General features: G+C 47.7%; 1 protein-coding gene across 2 annotated transcripts; it reads right to left on the bottom strand.

Moving 5' to 3' along the window:
- Positions 1-501: 501 nt before the first annotated feature.
- On the bottom strand, positions 502-5,382 carry CALCA (calcitonin related polypeptide alpha). 2 transcript variants are annotated; one of them, NM_001313790.2, is made up of 5 exons: positions 5,283-5,382; positions 4,121-4,215; positions 3,717-3,857; positions 1,417-1,601; positions 502-953 (listed from the first exon to the last, which is right to left on the bottom strand). In NM_001313790.2, exons 2-4 carry the CDS (start codon positions 4,204-4,206, stop codon positions 1,442-1,444), a joined length of 387 nt encoding a protein of 128 aa, NP_001300719.1. In that variant the 5' UTR covers positions 4,207-4,215; positions 5,283-5,382; the 3' UTR covers positions 502-953; positions 1,417-1,441. The 2 variants fall into 2 exon arrangements, with proteins under 2 accessions (NP_001300719.1, NP_001300720.1); NM_001313791.2 differs by having other exon boundaries at positions 1,421-1,601.
- Between the last annotated feature and the right edge of the window lie 10,868 nt (positions 5,383-16,250).

The raw sequence follows: 16,250 nt of genomic DNA, 5'->3' as shown, positions 1-16,250 counted from the left end.
GGGGACACAAACTTTCAATCTCTAGCACCAAGTAATGGGGCAGAAGGGATCCATTTTACTACATAAAGTCCAGGTTGTTTGTATGTTTTAACATTTTCCATTTGTCTTTAAAGTCTGAGGGTCCACCACGTGAGGCAGTTAGGTCAAAGAATGGCTCACGGGTCTCTGGAACACATCTGAAACCACTGTTGAGAAGCATATAGTGCTGTGGTTTCACCTGTAGGCTCTGGAAACCACCACCTGAATCTGTCACTATCTATCTATGTGACCTTGGACTTGACTTCTTCAGGCCTGTTTCCTCAGAAACGAAGTGGAAATAGCAATGGGATCTCCTTCACAGAGTTGTCACACAGACTAAATGAATTAATAGATATAAAGCACTGTCTTAGAACATCATCTGGCCCATTTTGAGGAAGTTCTCAAAAAATGTCAACTATTACTGTGATTTTTACTACACAGGGAAACAAGTTGAAATGAACCACTGGGGTCTCAAAACACGTGTATCCAAAATATGTTTTTAATCTTGATGAAGTTCACAAATGGTACAATATTGAGATTTCCTTAAATTATACAATCATGTTCTTAGACAACCAGGCAAAGCATTACCATTACCATGTATTCCCAGAGGCCACAAAGACAATGATTTATTGTCCCTCCTAAGGTTGAGCAGAGCTGCCATGATCAATAGGATAACTCTCAAAGAACCAGTTTGCTACCAGATAAGCCAATAATAGATGCCATCACACTGACCGCACACAGAATCAAATATAAAAAGAATACATAACACGTATGGGATTAGCTTATTTTGCATTCAGTTTCATTCCTTCCAAATGACAAAGGTGCTTTTTTTCAGTATCTATTGGGATGCAAACATGTATATCTTCCATGGGGCCTTCTCACCAAGTGTTGTCAACAGAAATTAATAGAAGTGGTGAGTTCAGCTTCATGGTTACCTGAGATGGGAAAAAATAAAATAAAATAAAAAAGAAGAGGAAGAAGGAGGAGGAAGTGGAGAAGGAGAAGAAAGAAAAATAGAATAAGAAAGACAAGAAGGAAATAATCACAATTACTACTAAAAAGAACACAAATCTACAGGGGTGCTTCTTTCACAGCATACACAAATTGTGGGTCTGAGATGTAAATAAGCTTTTGAAGCAAATGATGAGAAAAAAGCAATTATCAATCAGCAAGCATTTTTTTTTTTTCATTTCTCTTCTCATAAAGATGACACTGCATGTCTGCAGCCTATCCTAGTGCTCTGATTTCAGGCTGACTAGAAGAAACTCACTACTCAGAAGGAAGGATGTAATGGGAAAGAAGGGATCTGAAGACCCTACCAGGTCCAGTGGGTTTCCAAATGTGGATCCTAACCTCCAAATTCTTTCCCCTCCCATCTGACAGTGTAAGGACAGTCACCTACTTCCCGGAGTCATGTCACTGCTCAGGCACGAAGGTCTCTGCGGCGCCGGCCAAAGGCTTCGGACCCCACGTTGGTGGGCACGAAGTTGTTCTTCACCACACCCCCAGATCTGCTCAGCAAGCCTGCCAGCCGATGGGTCACACAGGTGGCAGTGTTGCAGGATCTCTTCTGGGCAGTGATGCTGATTTGTAGGATGGAGGAAGAAGACAAGGCCTGTCAGTGAGAGGCTAGGGGCAGGCACCCGCCCCATGAGGCCTTCGTAAAAAGAATTTCAGCTCTTCGACATATCACTTAAGAATAAGTGTTTCTCCTAAGTGCAATTATCGAAGCTGTTATGAGAAATGGGCTGGCAGCTTTTGCTAGGAGCCCTGCCCAGAGACCTTTCTTCGCAAAAGAAACCCAGTGCCAATTGTACGGAAGCGTTGAATCACTGTACTGTACACATGAAGCTAACGTTACACTGTACGTCAACTAACTGGAATTTAAATAAAAGCTTTAAAATAAGAAAAAGAAAACAACCCAGCGCTAAGCTAAAGACTCCAGTACTCATGTACTGACACCTGCACTTGCTGTCACTTATAGTCCTTTTAGAACCATAAGAAGTGGTCACCAAAGGCCCAGCCCTACCCCAAGACATGCAAGGAGCATACAGAAGCCGTACAGCAGCCACAGACACCAACAAACCACTTTCCATGGGACAGTGAAAATTCCCTAAAGTCTTACCTGGAGAGGCTCAGAGAGCAGGGATGCAGCATCCTCCCCCAGAAGTCTTACCTGCTCCTCAGCACACCTGTCCTGGATGGTGGAGCTGCTTCACAGGGACCACTCACCAACGCCCGTATCCGGCTACCCTGAGGCTAAAGCTACTTTTAAACATGGGTTCTAGGCACTCTCAAGCCTTGGACGGGGACCAGAGTAACGACCACCACAGGGCAAATCCTTTTAGAAAATAGATTTATTCATCGGTGATGAAGCATGAGGAATGAAGCAGAAATTGGAGGACTCTACCTCGAAATCCTCTGGAATCTCAAGAGGCTTCCCTCACTCTTACCTCTAACCTGGTCTATGAGTGCTGCTCACTTCCCTTCCATCCTGAGATCCCCAATATTCTCTCTCGCAAGCAAAGCTACCAATGCCAGCTGGAAGAGCAATCCAAGTGAAATCTGCATGCATTAAATTCATCAATGGGAGCAAGAAGGGAAGTCAGGAAGGAGTGGAAGGAGATCAGTTGGCATCCTGGGGCACCCCAAAGCGAGGTTAGCGGCCCCTCTCCAAGCCGCTGGCTATGTCCCTTTTCTTGCCAGGTGTTTCAGCCCCGAAGCCGATGCCAGAGAATGTATGAAAGTTGTTCAGGTCCTTCGAGTATGTGCCCAGCACACAGGTACTCAGATTACTGCACCGCTTAGCTCTGGAGCTGTCCAGGCTGCAGGGAAAATACATGCCAGACAATACCATGCCCCGGGTCTGCCCCCAAGGGCAGTCATGCAGCGAGGTAGACCAGGGGAGGGGCCCTGTGAGCAGAGGCAGGAGGGGCAGGCAGGAGCGCAGCTCACACATCCTCCATGGAGCCAGGCCAGTGTGGGGAAGGGCTGTGGTCGGGGAGGGGCGGCCTTTTCTAGCATTCCACATGCTGCTCATGCTCTGCAGTGAGATTCTCGGGGTAGCTACGTGTGCATCACACGCCTCTGACCCGGCAGTGCCAGGGCCAGGCCAGGGGCAGGAACGTGCCCAAGCTCCGGGAACCCTGGAGGTGAGGCTGGGCAAGGGTCTGGCCCCGGGACAGCATGCGCATCTCCACAGATCCTCCAGATCTAAAGACCCCAGACCTACCTCAGACACTGCTCTACCTAACCCCACCCTCTGCACGGCCTTTGGCTTCACCTTGCACATGTGCAATGAAGACTCCTTGTGGGTGTGAAAGAACAACACACACAGGTTACATTTCTAAAAAACTCTGAGATACACCGAGTGTGTCTTCTGGCTTTACACTTACCAGCCCCAAGTCAGCCAATGCTGGAACTTCTCCTCAGTAGGGCCAGACCCATTCCCTGAGTGCAGGACTCTATACCTCCCATTCTATTTCCTAACAACTTCCAGGAGTGGATCTTTTTAATGCGTCTGACCACGGTCTCTTCAGCTACACCTGGACCTCCGTCTTCCATGGAGCCTGAGAATGGCTGGGCCCCAGAGCCTGGTGAACCACCACAGCCTGCTGCACTCCTGGCCAGATGTTGTATTTCCTACCTCTGTGGGATACGACCTTCCGGACCCTGCGGAGTAGAGTTGGGGGCCTTACCTGGAGCCCTCAGTCTCCTGCTCCTGCTCCTGCTCCAGTTCGTTCTTCCTCTGCACGTAGGCCTTCACCAGGGCAGCCAGCAGGAGGCGCCCTTCCTTCTCACTGAGTGCAGTGGGGTCTGGGAGGCCCTCCAGAGCGGACCTGGGGAGGGGAAGCAAACCCCATGGAGGCTCTGAGCCCCTGCCTGCCTCCTCCCCAGGATAAGTAGCAAGGCTTCCTGGCCCCCGTGACTTTCCCTGAGGATGTGCCCCCCACCTCCACTCCCAGTCCGCAGGGCTGAATTCAACGTCCACCCAAGGGTCTTAATTCACCAGCAGCCTGTCTGCAGGGACTTCAGCGGTGCAGAAGGGCCTGGGCCCAGGGCCAGTAGAAGGGAAATGCTCTGGGGCTTCAGGCTGTCTCACCTGAATGGTGCCGCCTGGAGGCCGCCCGCCTGGCACAGGACCAAGATGCTGAAAGCCAGGAAGGGGGAGGACTTCCACAAGCCCATGATGGCTCTCTGTAAGGAGAGAATGACATTACCGCTGCACGGAGACCAAGCAAGGCCTGGAGCCCCCAGACCTAGGCTCCCATCCTGCCTATCCACAGCGGCCCTGTGGCCTCGGGCAGGTTACCCGACCTCCCCAAGCCTCCATTCATCTGCCAGGGAGGCTGCTGTGAATCTCAGAAGATATCGTGCAGTGAAGGGCTTGGTAGAGCAGAAGCAAGAGTCCTGGGGTGCAGCGGAGCTCTGGGTTAAGTCGGGGAGAGGCAGAGTGCAGGCACAGGAGCGCACACCTCTTGCCTAATGCAGAGACCACGCCGGGACCCACCCCCTTATCCGTCTGTTCTCCCACCGCGCCTGTCTGTCGGAGAGATCTGCACCACTTTCCTTCCCCTCGGCGGGACTTCCCACTAACAGGTGGGAGAGGAGAGTGGGAAGGGGAAGGCTGCCTTGGAAAGGAGCCCTGATCTCTCAATACGTAGGTTTGGGGGAAACGTTGACGTGCCCGCTACTGGGGCCTCTGGGCTCTGCGTGCCCAGCCCGCCGATGCTGGAGCGCAGTTAGCCGCAGCTGCTGATCTCCGGCATCCAGAGGTGGGCCTGGACCTGCTCGGCCGGCTGCACCGCCCCCAGGGCCCCACCCCGGGGTGTCCCAGGGTCGCTGGCGGGCTGGCGGCGCCTCCTAGGAAGGCTCGAGGCTCCCCCATCGGGAGACTCGATGGGACCCCTCAGGACGCAGATGGCACAGGACCCCCAGGCCAGAGTGAGGCTGCATCCTGCACGCCACGCCCGGGGGCACCGACACCGGGGCGCAGCCTGCCTACCTCCGCCCGCGGAGCTTCCAGCGCCCGGCAGGAGCCCTGGGATACTTGGGGTTCCACCTGCACTGAGTAGAAGACGGCGCTCGGACCGTCCCGAGCGCCCTCCGCGCCCTGAGCCGCACGGAGCACCTGGAGCACCTGCCCAGACTTGGGCCGCCAAGGAAGGGCCTCGGACGCAAAGGAAAGGCAGCCGGCCCGAGCGCAGTGGGTGACCTAACCCAGAGGCCAGTTATTAGGGGGCGCGGAGCGGGAAGTTCCTCACCTGAGACGGGAGTTTCTGGAGAGCGCCAGCGGCCGTCAGCCCGGGGGGACACGACGCCTGCTGCGGGCGTCTTCCCCGCGGAGCTCCGGCTCTTATTCCGGCGATAGCGGGAGGGGGGTCCCCACGAGCCGGCGCGGCCAATCCAAAGTGGCCAGGACCGACCCAGCTCCAATTGCGTCACTGCTAGCACTCCCGGCCCTGGTTCTCCAGGGAGGGGAACCATCCGCTCCGGCTGCCTTTTGCAATGAGGTCATTGCTGGGAGAGCGCGAGGGCAGGGAGGGGCGGAGAGCTCTCGACGCCGTCCGGGGAGCGGGGGCCACGCGGGGACTTTGCATCCCCTACGGTGAGGAGCCGGAGCTCCTCGCTCTCTGGGTGCCTGAACTCCCGCGTCGACGCTCGTCCCACTGCCCCCTGCACCGCCGCCAGTTCGAAAAAGGCGTCTCACCTGGGAAAGCGCCACAGCGAAGGAGCTGGAGGGGCGGCGGGGCGGGGGGACTCGAAAGGTTGATCTCTGCGGCCACCTGGTGCACTCCTGAGATATGCCCTGCTCCCCCGCGCTCCCTGCCCCCACCCCTCACCCCGCCTTGGCACCCTGTGCCACGCAAAGTCGTTTTGCTTCTAGTCTGGGGAGCCAAGCCTCCTTGGCCTCTGGGGCAGGGGGAGTGGGAGGGGGGCTGGGGAAGGCGCTGAGCCGGCGCGAGGCCTTTCCGTCGTGCCCCCCCAGACCTCGACTGGGGCTCCGCAGCCCCCACGTTGAGCCAGGCCCCTCCCTGCAGCGCGGGCTCGGTTTACACAGCTGTCCCGTGCGTGCGTCGGGCTTGTTTGCCAAGGCTGGGAGCGCCCGCGCTCGGATTTCTACCTGTGCGCCCCGCGGCCCGGCCCGCTCCCCCGACGGGCTCCCCTGCCGCGCAACACGCACGACCGAGGGCCTTGCACGCGCGCCTCTCCCGGCTGCGGGCGGCCCGCGGGGCACGGCGGCGCGCACGTCTGGACCCCAGGCCTGGGCTGCGGAGCCCGCGCTTTGCCGCAACCCACGCGCCTCCACGCGCCGTTCGCCAAGGAGCGCGCGCGGGCAACGACCCCAACCGCCCTCGCCCCAAATCCGAGGGCAACCCCGCGAGTGTCCGCTCTAGGGCACGGCACGCGGAGCACACGCAGGGGTGCACATTGTTCCCCGAGCGCGGGCGCACGCACCAGCCTGCCGCTGTCTAAGGAGAGCCGGGTTCTCGGAGTCCCCGCGGCGGGGGAGGCTGCCGGGTGGGGGCGGAGGAAGAGGTGAAGACGTGTACCTGCCCCACCTGCGGCCTTCCTTGGGGTGAGGCTGCGCCCCCAAACGCGCCCTGCGGCCCCCGACCTCGGGAGGACTGATCGCGTCGCGCCGGGGGCCAGATCCCACCGCTGCTTACCGCGCCCGCAGCCCCGAAGGGCGCTCAGGGGCGGCCTGCGGGGCCCTCCCTCCGGGTCGTGTTTCCAATTGCACCTGCACAGTTGAAACTTCAGGCAACACCCGCAAAGAATCCTGACCGTCTTGCCGGGCCTGCCTGCCACCCTGGCAGGCAGAGCGCACAGTGGCTGCGGGAGCCAGAGTCGCCCCAAACTCCGGGACGCTGCGCGGCACCTGCAAAGTAGCCCAGGGCTCCAGCGGACTGGGCAGGGCAGGGTCCTTCCTCCCAAAGCCCTGCAAATACGAGAGACTTCTGTGACCCTCTTCTCGCATCCTGGCAGGAGTGGAAAGGCCCAGCTGGGAGGCACCACCGGACTAGCGACTCTGCCGTCTACACTGCCTGTTCCCGGTCCACTGCCACTGTCTCTGAGGTCTGGCAAAGCGTGTAGCCTGCTCCAGCAGCTCAGGGTTGCTCCATTCTCCCCCGAGCACTGGGGACCGAAGGGAGGAAGGAAGAGCGGAAAAGAAGATCCGGAAGGCCCCAGACCCTAGAGTCCCAAGCCTCCTAGCCTTGACCAAGTTGGTGGCGCGCTGAGCCTGGGAGGGAGGCAGGTGGGGAGCGTTGGAGAAGTCAGCTTGGGGTCTGGCCTCCCAGAAGGCCCAAAAAGATCAATTTGGGGGAAACTTTGAATCCTTGGAGTTGATGACTGCAGAGGGCGAGGACTTTTTCTAAAGTGTTGGGACCAGCTGTGCTGCCATCAAACAGAGCAGCATCCCCAGCTGTGCCCTCTGCTCCCGACACGAGGGCGCGATGAGTTGCCCAGGAAGAGAGGCCACCCTGGGTGAAGTCTGCGGAAGCTCCCCTCAAGGCCTCTGAGCCTCGGCTCCCGGCACTCTGTCAAGCAAGAGTGTGCACCCCACCCACAGGCAGATCTTAACACCAAAAATACCTGGATCCGGGCTTTGAATGTCTCCTTGCGTGCTCCAATAGGACCGGCTGTTGTAGCTGTAACCCCCCAGAATTATTTGGCAGGGTCCTCTTCCTCCTGTCCTCGCACAGTGGCTGGCCCACAGTAGGTGTGCAGCAAATGTTCAGTGGAAGGGCAGATAGCCAGAGGATGAATGAGTGAAGAATTCCATGGGTTCATTACAGTCAGAGTCAGCAGTAAATTCGCAGCCAAGTTGAACTAAATAGACCCAATTTAGATCCATTAGATTGCAAAACCGATCCCTGATCCAAAGATGCACCTCTTTATTGAATAGAAGGAATCAGTGTCCTGGTGAAAACTTTCTGGAATCTAATGTGAGTGGAAGTACTGAGGACTTCTCTTCCGAAGTACACTGGCTGGAAAAGCAGTTTTCCTCACTCCATCCTTGTATTAGTGAGTGAATGGAAGAAAAAGTCAATACAATAACTTGCTTTCTAAATTGAGAAAATTACATTTTGATTTCCCTGGAACTGTTCTGAGCTCCGAGGCATCCCCAATCAACTAGCTAGCATGAAGATTTACAAAGAATAGTTTCCCAGGAATATCTTGTGCTTTTAAATCATCTCAAGTATTTTGATGCTCAGCTTAACTATTTTATGTAATTATTTAACTTTTGAAGCTGCCCAGTCTTAAACAATTTTAGAGAGAAAGAGATCCTAGGTACTAAACTTTTTGAAGCTTATTTTTATTTACTTTAACTTACTCTCTGTTTTCTTTATAAATTTCCTAGGAGAAATATTCCTTAGGGGAAAGTTTTATTCATGCAACAAATACTTATCTGAGGACCTACTGCGTGCCAGAAATCCTTTTTGGCACTAGCAATTCATGGTGAACAAAGCAAAAACCCCTGCCCTCCTGATGCTTGTATTAAAATGATGTATTTAACAGAAATCTTTGTATATTACCCTTTACCCAAATAAAACACATCCCTACCCTACTCACATCCTCTCAGTGTGGTAATGCCATATATTTGTTTGTCAGGAGAATATTCAGAGCTTCTATTATCAAACCATTTAAATATTATTTATATCCAGCTGAGCTACAGAGTGTACTTTGATTACATTTCCTTGTTCATTTGTTTTACGTCTAATAATTCCCTCACTTTTCAGTTGTCTTTTTTCTGCCCATCCTTGTTTATTCCTTTTCCTCAATCCTATTTGTTCTTCATTCTTGGTTTCTTCTCTCACTTTGGTGGAGCACATTCACCATTGTATGATAGATTTTCTGGAAACGGAATTCGAGGTTGGGAATTATCTTCACTCTGATTTTGAAAATATTCTCCATTGCTTTCTATTTCCAGTGTAGAAACCCATTTACTATCTATCTATCATCTATTTATTTATTATTATTTATTATTTTTTATAGGCACTCTCAGTCTCAGAATCTTCTCACTAGTGTTTAAAATTCATGATGATGTGCCTTGGCATAGGCTATTTTTATTTATTGTTTTATTTATTGTTATGAGTACTGAGAGAAAACTTATAACCTGAAATTTCATGTCCTTCATTTCAGGGAAATTTTCTTGCTTTATTTCTTTGATAATAACCCCACCCCCTGTGCCTTTGGCTAACATTCTAAGAGAGTTTTGTTTTGTTTTGTTTTGTTTTTCAAATTTACCTTGTTTTTAAATCCTCTTGACCATGTTTTTAATTTTCAAGAGCTTTTTTGTTTTTATTCTGTGAATGTTACTTTTTACATCATCTTCTTTTTTTATTTAATGGATACATCTTCTCGTTGTTCTCTGAAATGGTTAATATAGGATTCATTTTTCATTAGGGGAAATATCCCTTAGGGGATATTTCTCCTAGGAAATGTGTAAAGAAAAGAGAGTAAGTTAAAATTTGTTTTGTTCTTCTCACATGAGAGGCTATCCTCACACCTCTAGATTCCCTTGACTGCTTATTTATATTTAAGAGGAAGGTAATAAACTGCTCTTTGGAATATGGGAATGGCAGAGTTTTCCATCAGTGGGCTTGAATATAAAGTGATTAGATGGAAAGCAACCTCCCCATTTTATTAGAGGGACCCTAAACTATGAGTAGATATAAGATTTTTCCCCTGTCTTTTCATTTGCCCTAAGAGTCCTCCAATCTCCTGTATGGGTCAGTGGGATGGGGATTGAGGTAGAGTGTAAGCCAATGAGTAGGGAAGGAGGCTGAGAGTTTTGCCATTCATTACTGTAATCCACTAATCTTTTCTAGATCCCAAGAGGGATAGTCATCTAACTGCATAGGATATAGAAAGAAATCTTGAGTCTAAGTACTCCTCTTAAAGGCTTGCAATCACTCCAATTTTTTTTTAATGATTTTATTTATTTATTCATGATAGACACACAGAGACACACAGGCAGAGGGAGAAGCAGGCTCCAAGCAGGGAGGTCTCCAGGATCACACCCAGGGCTGAAGGCGGCGCTAAACCACTGAGCCACCAGGGCTGCCCACAATCACTCCAATTTTTAGCCCATCCTGTATCTCCACCAACAGAGGCAACCAACTGGTTAAAGCCCTGAATTTGTCCTGGGTCCTTGCTTTTTGATAGATTTCCCTGCCCTTCTAGAATTTATACTAGAAATTCGTGTCTTTACAATGCTTCCTCTTCTCCTAAACCAGTTAAGAATGGAAGATGGGAGATAACAGTCTTTGCCGAGCCCTCAAATTAGACCCAATTCACTGGGCAATTGACCTCGGCTGATTCCCACTCCCCATCGCAGGCCACCTGCCTGGAAGCTTTTTCCCCAAACCGCAGAGAAATTGAGATGCCAACATTTAACCCACAGAAGTCCCTTCCAGAGAATATTTTTAGAGTTGTCTGTCCCTGCCAGAGAATGAGCAAAGCATGGTGGCCCAGACCCAAGCTGGTCACTCTGAGAGATGGACAGACACAGTGAATGACGTCAAGGAATTACTCAGGTTGGGTTCCTCTGAGATGATTAAAATTCTCTCTTGGCTCAGACCCACAGGACCAAAATTGACTCTCTCCTCCTTGTCTGAGAGCATTGTTCTACACTCCAAAGGAAGTGTAAAAAAAAAAAAAAAAAAAAAAAAAAAAGATCCTTAAAACTGTATTGCAAAACTAATCAGAGTAAAATCTCCTGCATTCAACATTCTCAGAAAAATGAGAATTTTAGTAAATTCCCAGGTAACTGAAACATACTTTAAATGGAAAACACACCTTTCTAAAAGGCATTTTGGATAGAAACCCCTTTTAATGCATACATTCTCCTCTTAACCTTCTCTGGATGACTCACAGCCATCATCCCTCGGTGCTGCATCCTGGGTATGGGCATGAGTTAGCTGGGTTGTTTACCGCCCTGACCCCAAATGCTGTGCTTTTTAACCCTTGGCGCACCATTTTTAGTTATTCTATATTCATCTTAACATTTAATTATTCATATTCAGTTGCATATGAAGTCCTCTCAGTCAAGATCTCAGGAACATGCTTTTGACTTTTGATGGTTTCTCTGTCCCTAGCCCCAGGCCCAGTCTACCTGAATTTTCACCTGCTAAATTCAATGCCATCAGAAAGCAAAAGAAGTGTGCTCAGTAGAACTGGATGGAGCAAATCAAAAGGAAGATTAAGGGAAAGACCTGAGTATCTATCTTACGAGTAATGCTAAAGAACTCTAATGCAGCTTCCTATCCTTTCTGGTCCTGGGCTATGTCCTATATAGAGAATGTTCCTGAGGAAGTGAGTGTTCCTATGATGTTAAAGAAATATGAGATAGGCCATAGGTCTCGCATAATAGTGCTGTCCAATAGAACTTTCCTCAGTAATGGAAATGATCCATATCTGTGCCATCCAATACAAGAGCCACTAGCCACATGTGGCTCTTGAGCGTTTCAAATATAGCTAGTGTCAACTGAAGGACTGAATTTTTAATTTAATTTAGTTTTAGTTAATTTAAATATAAACAGTCACATTTAGCTGGAGGCTACCGTATGGGACATCTCAGTCTACAGAATAGAGTAGTGGTTAAATACATAGATTCTGGAGCCAGACCGCCTATTGTTCAAATTCTGACTCTCACATTTATTAGCTGTTAGACCACAGACAAACCTCTCAAACTTTCTGTCATCCTCCTTTATAAAATTGGGATAATAACACTGCCTATTTCATAGGGTTGCTGTGAGGATTAAATAGGTAATTAATATAAAGTGCTTAGAATAGTGTATCACAAACTAGAAAGTGCTATATGTATGCTAACTGTTGTCTTATATTGGGTTTCTCCAGAAACATAACCCAAGACAAAAATTTGAGTACAAAGCACTTATTTGAGAGTTATGTCAGTAAGGGAACAGGGAAGTGAGACAGGGAAGGGAAGATAACCATTACAGAGTATAGTATTAAGCAGATTACAGCTGCGGGCAACTGGAACTTTATCGTGCTTGAGACTTTCTAGAACACTGTAGAAAGAAAGCCTAGAATTGTCCCATCCAACAAATGATAAGCTATCTATTCACCAACTCCAGCCCATCATCAGTCGAGGGGTGCTTCCCGGAGTGCAAGCTCCCAGCACATCTAGCCAGTGCTGGATGGCCAAGCTTCTGGCCCAGGCAGAGAGTCAGAAGGGCTTGCAGTAGAAAGCTATCAGTGTACATGGAACTGGTAAGCGCTGGTGGGGCATGAAGACAGTCTGCTATAGTCGTATTAATATTATAAAGAGTCCGCCACTGCTTAACGACCCTCCCTAGAAACAGACAGGAACAGGTTTCTCATCCATATTATGTTGTAAAAGATTAGCAAACAGGTTGTCATATGCTGGCGTCACCCCCACCCATCTGATTCTTAAGGTCTTTGCTCAGAGTATCTAGAAAGCCCTTTGGCAGCCCCCAAGTCCTAGAGCCGGTTAACTTCAGTGCCCCTCTCATCAGTAGATAAAGACACAGAAAGATCAGTGCTCTCTATTCTCTCGAAGTAATAAATCAAACCCATAAAGAAGGCTGCCCATTCAAAGGATAATATAAAGGACATGTTACAGAGACTTATTAATGCTGGATAAAGGCCAGCAGGAGGAGTGGGGAGGGTGCGGGTGGGGGGTTCTCAATCATGATTTATTAGTTTTCATAAATCGATTTTTTATTTCCTGTTGAACAGACCTTATTTTCTCAAACCTCACATCTTAGAAATTTCCTTGGCCAGGATATTATTGGAGAATTTCTTCTGGTTATTGTTGAAGATAATTATATCGGGTGGGGTTTTTGTTTCAGTTTTTTGTTTTTTGTTTTTTGTATATAGGTGTTTTCAGCTCTCAACCTCAGTGGGTTAAAATTAAATCTCCATCCTCACTCCTGAGAGGATGGAGGGCTATGAGACATGATAGAATGACTCTCAGCAATAATGTGAATTGGTAACATTTGACATTGTATTCATCGGGGCGCTTAGTGTCATATAACAGAATCCTCTAAGCTGATTTAAACAGGACAGTATTTATTACAGGGCACTGGGTAGCTTACAGAATTTTTTAAAAGGCCAAAGAATCAGGTCTAGATGCCACACAGTCAGGAGAAACCAACCACGCTATGGAAATGTTCTAGTAGAAAGTTCATTGCCCTTCACCTATAGCAGTTTTGCCTCTAGGCAGCTACTCTGTGAATGCCCCCGAATATCCAGGCCCCTCTTATACTGCCAATATCTTAACATGCTCACTCTTGACTTCCAAGTATTCATGAATGTCTGCGAATCCATGAATGATTGTCAGAATCTAAATTTTGTGGAACTCTAGCTGCAAGAGAACCTAAGAGGAAACGTTTTTAATTTTCTCACCTCTAAAGGAAAGCTTGCAGGAAGAGATTTAGATGGTAATTGAGTAAGCCACATTCAGCTTCACTTGGTTGTCTAATAATCTTCTCTAAAAAGGAATTTTATGGGGTTTTTTTCTATCCAAATCTATTTCTCCCCCACTTTTACCCAAATAGTAAGTGGCAGCACCAATAGTTTATTCAGCTAAAAATTTAGGTATTATCTTTAATTCCTCCTTTCCCTTCATCAATATCCAGTCCATCAGTAAGTCCTATTAATTCTACTCTCCACAACCCAAACACATCCCAAACCCATCCAATTCCCTCCTTCTCCACTAGTGTCTTAGTCTTTTTGAGCTACTTTGACAAAATAACACAGATTAGGTGGCTTATAAACCATAGAAATTTATTTCTCATGGTTCTAGAAGTCCAGGATGAAGGTGTTAACATGATCAGAGAATAGTCCTCTTCTGGGTTGCAGGCTTTTTGTGGCAGAAGGGGCAGGGGAGCTCTCTGAGGTCTCTTTTCCATGAGCATTAATCTCATTTATGAGGGATCATTACCTAACTGCTTCCCAAAGGCCCCATCTCATAACACCATTACACTGAGTATTGGGGTTTCAACATACGGACTTTGAGAGGAACAAAAATTCAGACCATAGCAACTAGGGACCCTAGTCCAACCCACCATCATTTCTTGCCTATAAAATCCCAGTAGTCTCTGAACTAGTCTCCTGGATGTGACTGCTGCCTCTGTAATCCTTTCTCCACATAACTCTTACAGTGATCCTTTAAAGCATAGACTGTATTGAGTCATTCCTGTTCTTACAACTCTCCAGTATAATTAGGATAAAAATTTAAATAATTTATATTTTTTTAAAGATTTTATTTATTTATTCATGAGAGACACATAGAGAGAGAGGCAGACATAGGCAGAGACATAGGCAGAGGGAGAAGAAGTCTCCACGCAGGGAGCCCGATGTGGGACTGAATCCCGGGACTCCAGGATCAAGCCCTGAACCCAAGGCAGACGCCCAACCACTGAGCCACCCAGGCGTCCCTTAAATACTTTAATATAGCTTTTTAAAAATTTTTTTTTATTCATGAGACACACAGAGACACAGGCAGAGGGAGAAGCAGGCTCCATGCAGGGAGCCTAATGTAAAACTTGATCCCAGGACTCTGGGATCATGCCCTGAGCTGAAGGCAGATGCTCAGTCATTGAGCCATCCAGCTGCCCCTCTAATATAGCTCTTAAGAGAGGTGTGATCTACCTCCTATCTGTCTCTCCAGTATCCTCTGATGGCAATATCCCCTCACCCAGCTGTCCACATTGGCTTTTTGAAAAGTCCTAGAGATAACAAACCAAGACCTTCCTCACCCCTGGGCTTTGCATTTGCTATTAGTTCCTTTGCCTTGCTACTAGTTCCTGTGCCTTGTAAAGCCTGTCTTATCTTCCCCTTCTATGACAATGGCCCCACCTAACACACATACCCCTACCACTCTTTTGATGGCTGGCTCCTTATCACTCCTTAATTTTCAACTCAAAAATCAAACATCTTCTACTTAAAAGACTTCACTTGACCCCCATCTAAAGAAGCCCCTGCAATCTCTTTATGATATGAATCTGTTTTTTTAATACCTCCTTTACAGAGCTTATCCCTCTTGGATATTATATCTGAAATGTACTTACTTGTATATTATTTGTCTTCTTTCATTGGAATGTTAGCTCCTTGAGAGAAGCCTTCTTAAATATCTTGTTTACCACTGTATCTCCAGTATCTGGAAGTGTCCAGCACAAAGTTGGCTTAAGAAACATCTGAAGGATCATGAAGCATATGAATGCTGACTCTGTAAAACTTAGCAGTGTGCTAAGGGCTATACTTAGATCATTTTACATAATCCTTGTGTATTAGTCTGTTCTCCAGAGAAACAGAAACAATGGTATATGCATATATATATATATATATATAGTAAATACATATAAATATATATAGTATAGTAAATATATAAATATATATAGTGTAGTAAATATATATACATATACATATATACTAAATATTTATAAATATGTATATACACATACATATATATTTATTTACTATACGGAATTGGCTCCCATGATTATGGAATCTGAGTAGTCAAGATCTATGTTCAGTAAGCTAGAGACCCAGGAGAGTAGATAGTATAGTTCTAGTCTAAATCCAAGTCTGAAAGGCAGGAAAAGACCAATGTCTTTTCCAGCTCAAAAATTGCCAGATGGAGGTAAAGAATTCTTTTTTACTCAGTCTTTTATTATATTCAGGCTTCAATGGATAAGATGAGGCCCACCCACACTGGGGAGGGCAATCTGCTTTACTCAGTCCTCCAATTCAAATATTAATCTCATCCAGGAACACCCCCACAGACACATCAGAAATAATGTGTGATAAATTTCTGGGTGCCCTGTGGTCCAATCAAGATGACTCATAAAACTAACTATCAACTTCGCAAAAACTCTTTGAGAAAATCAAGTATAGAGAAGTTAAATAGTAGCCCAATGTCACATCAAAGAAGCTTAAGAGTAGGACTTAAGCATAGACAGTCTGATTCCAGACCCCACACTTTAAATATTTATATTTATTTTCCTCTCTCATAGCAATTGTAGATATTTATGTAGAAGTAGAATGCTCCTAATAAATGGTGTCCTGTGCTCCACCAATTCAAATAGATATGCAAAGTAGAGAAAATTCTAGGCAGACCCAACTATCTCTCCAGGCACCCAGACATAATTATTTTAGAAGGCTCTTGGAGGAGCAAATTCACTCCTTTATAGATCGTCACATTCCTTTGGTCATCTCTTTTCATCTCTTCAGTA

The sequence above is a fragment of the Canis lupus genome, chromosome 21, assembly GCF_011100685.1.
Source record: "Canis lupus familiaris isolate Mischka breed German Shepherd chromosome 21, alternate assembly UU_Cfam_GSD_1.0, whole genome shotgun sequence".
Taxonomy (NCBI): Eukaryota; Metazoa; Chordata; class Mammalia; order Carnivora; family Canidae; genus Canis; species Canis lupus.
Note: the sequence above shows the minus strand (reverse complement) of the source record. Positions and strands in the feature narration are given on the sequence as shown.

What these genes read in the sequence shown, in the direction of transcription:
- CALCA (NM_001313790.2), bottom strand. Translation starts at nt 4,206, where the DNA reads ATGGGCTTGTGGAAGTCCTCCCCCTTCCTGGCTTTCAGCATCTTGGTC. An exon ending in CTCCAGGCGGCACCATTCAG is followed by an intron (nt 3,858 to 4,120) that starts GTGAGACAGCCT and finishes TCCCCTCCCCAG; the next exon opens with GTCCGCTCTGGAGGGCCTCC. An exon ending in CAGGAGACTGAGGGCTCCAG is followed by an intron (nt 1,602 to 3,716) that starts GTAAGGCCCCCA and finishes CCTACAAATCAG; the next exon opens with CATCACTGCCCAGAAGAGAT.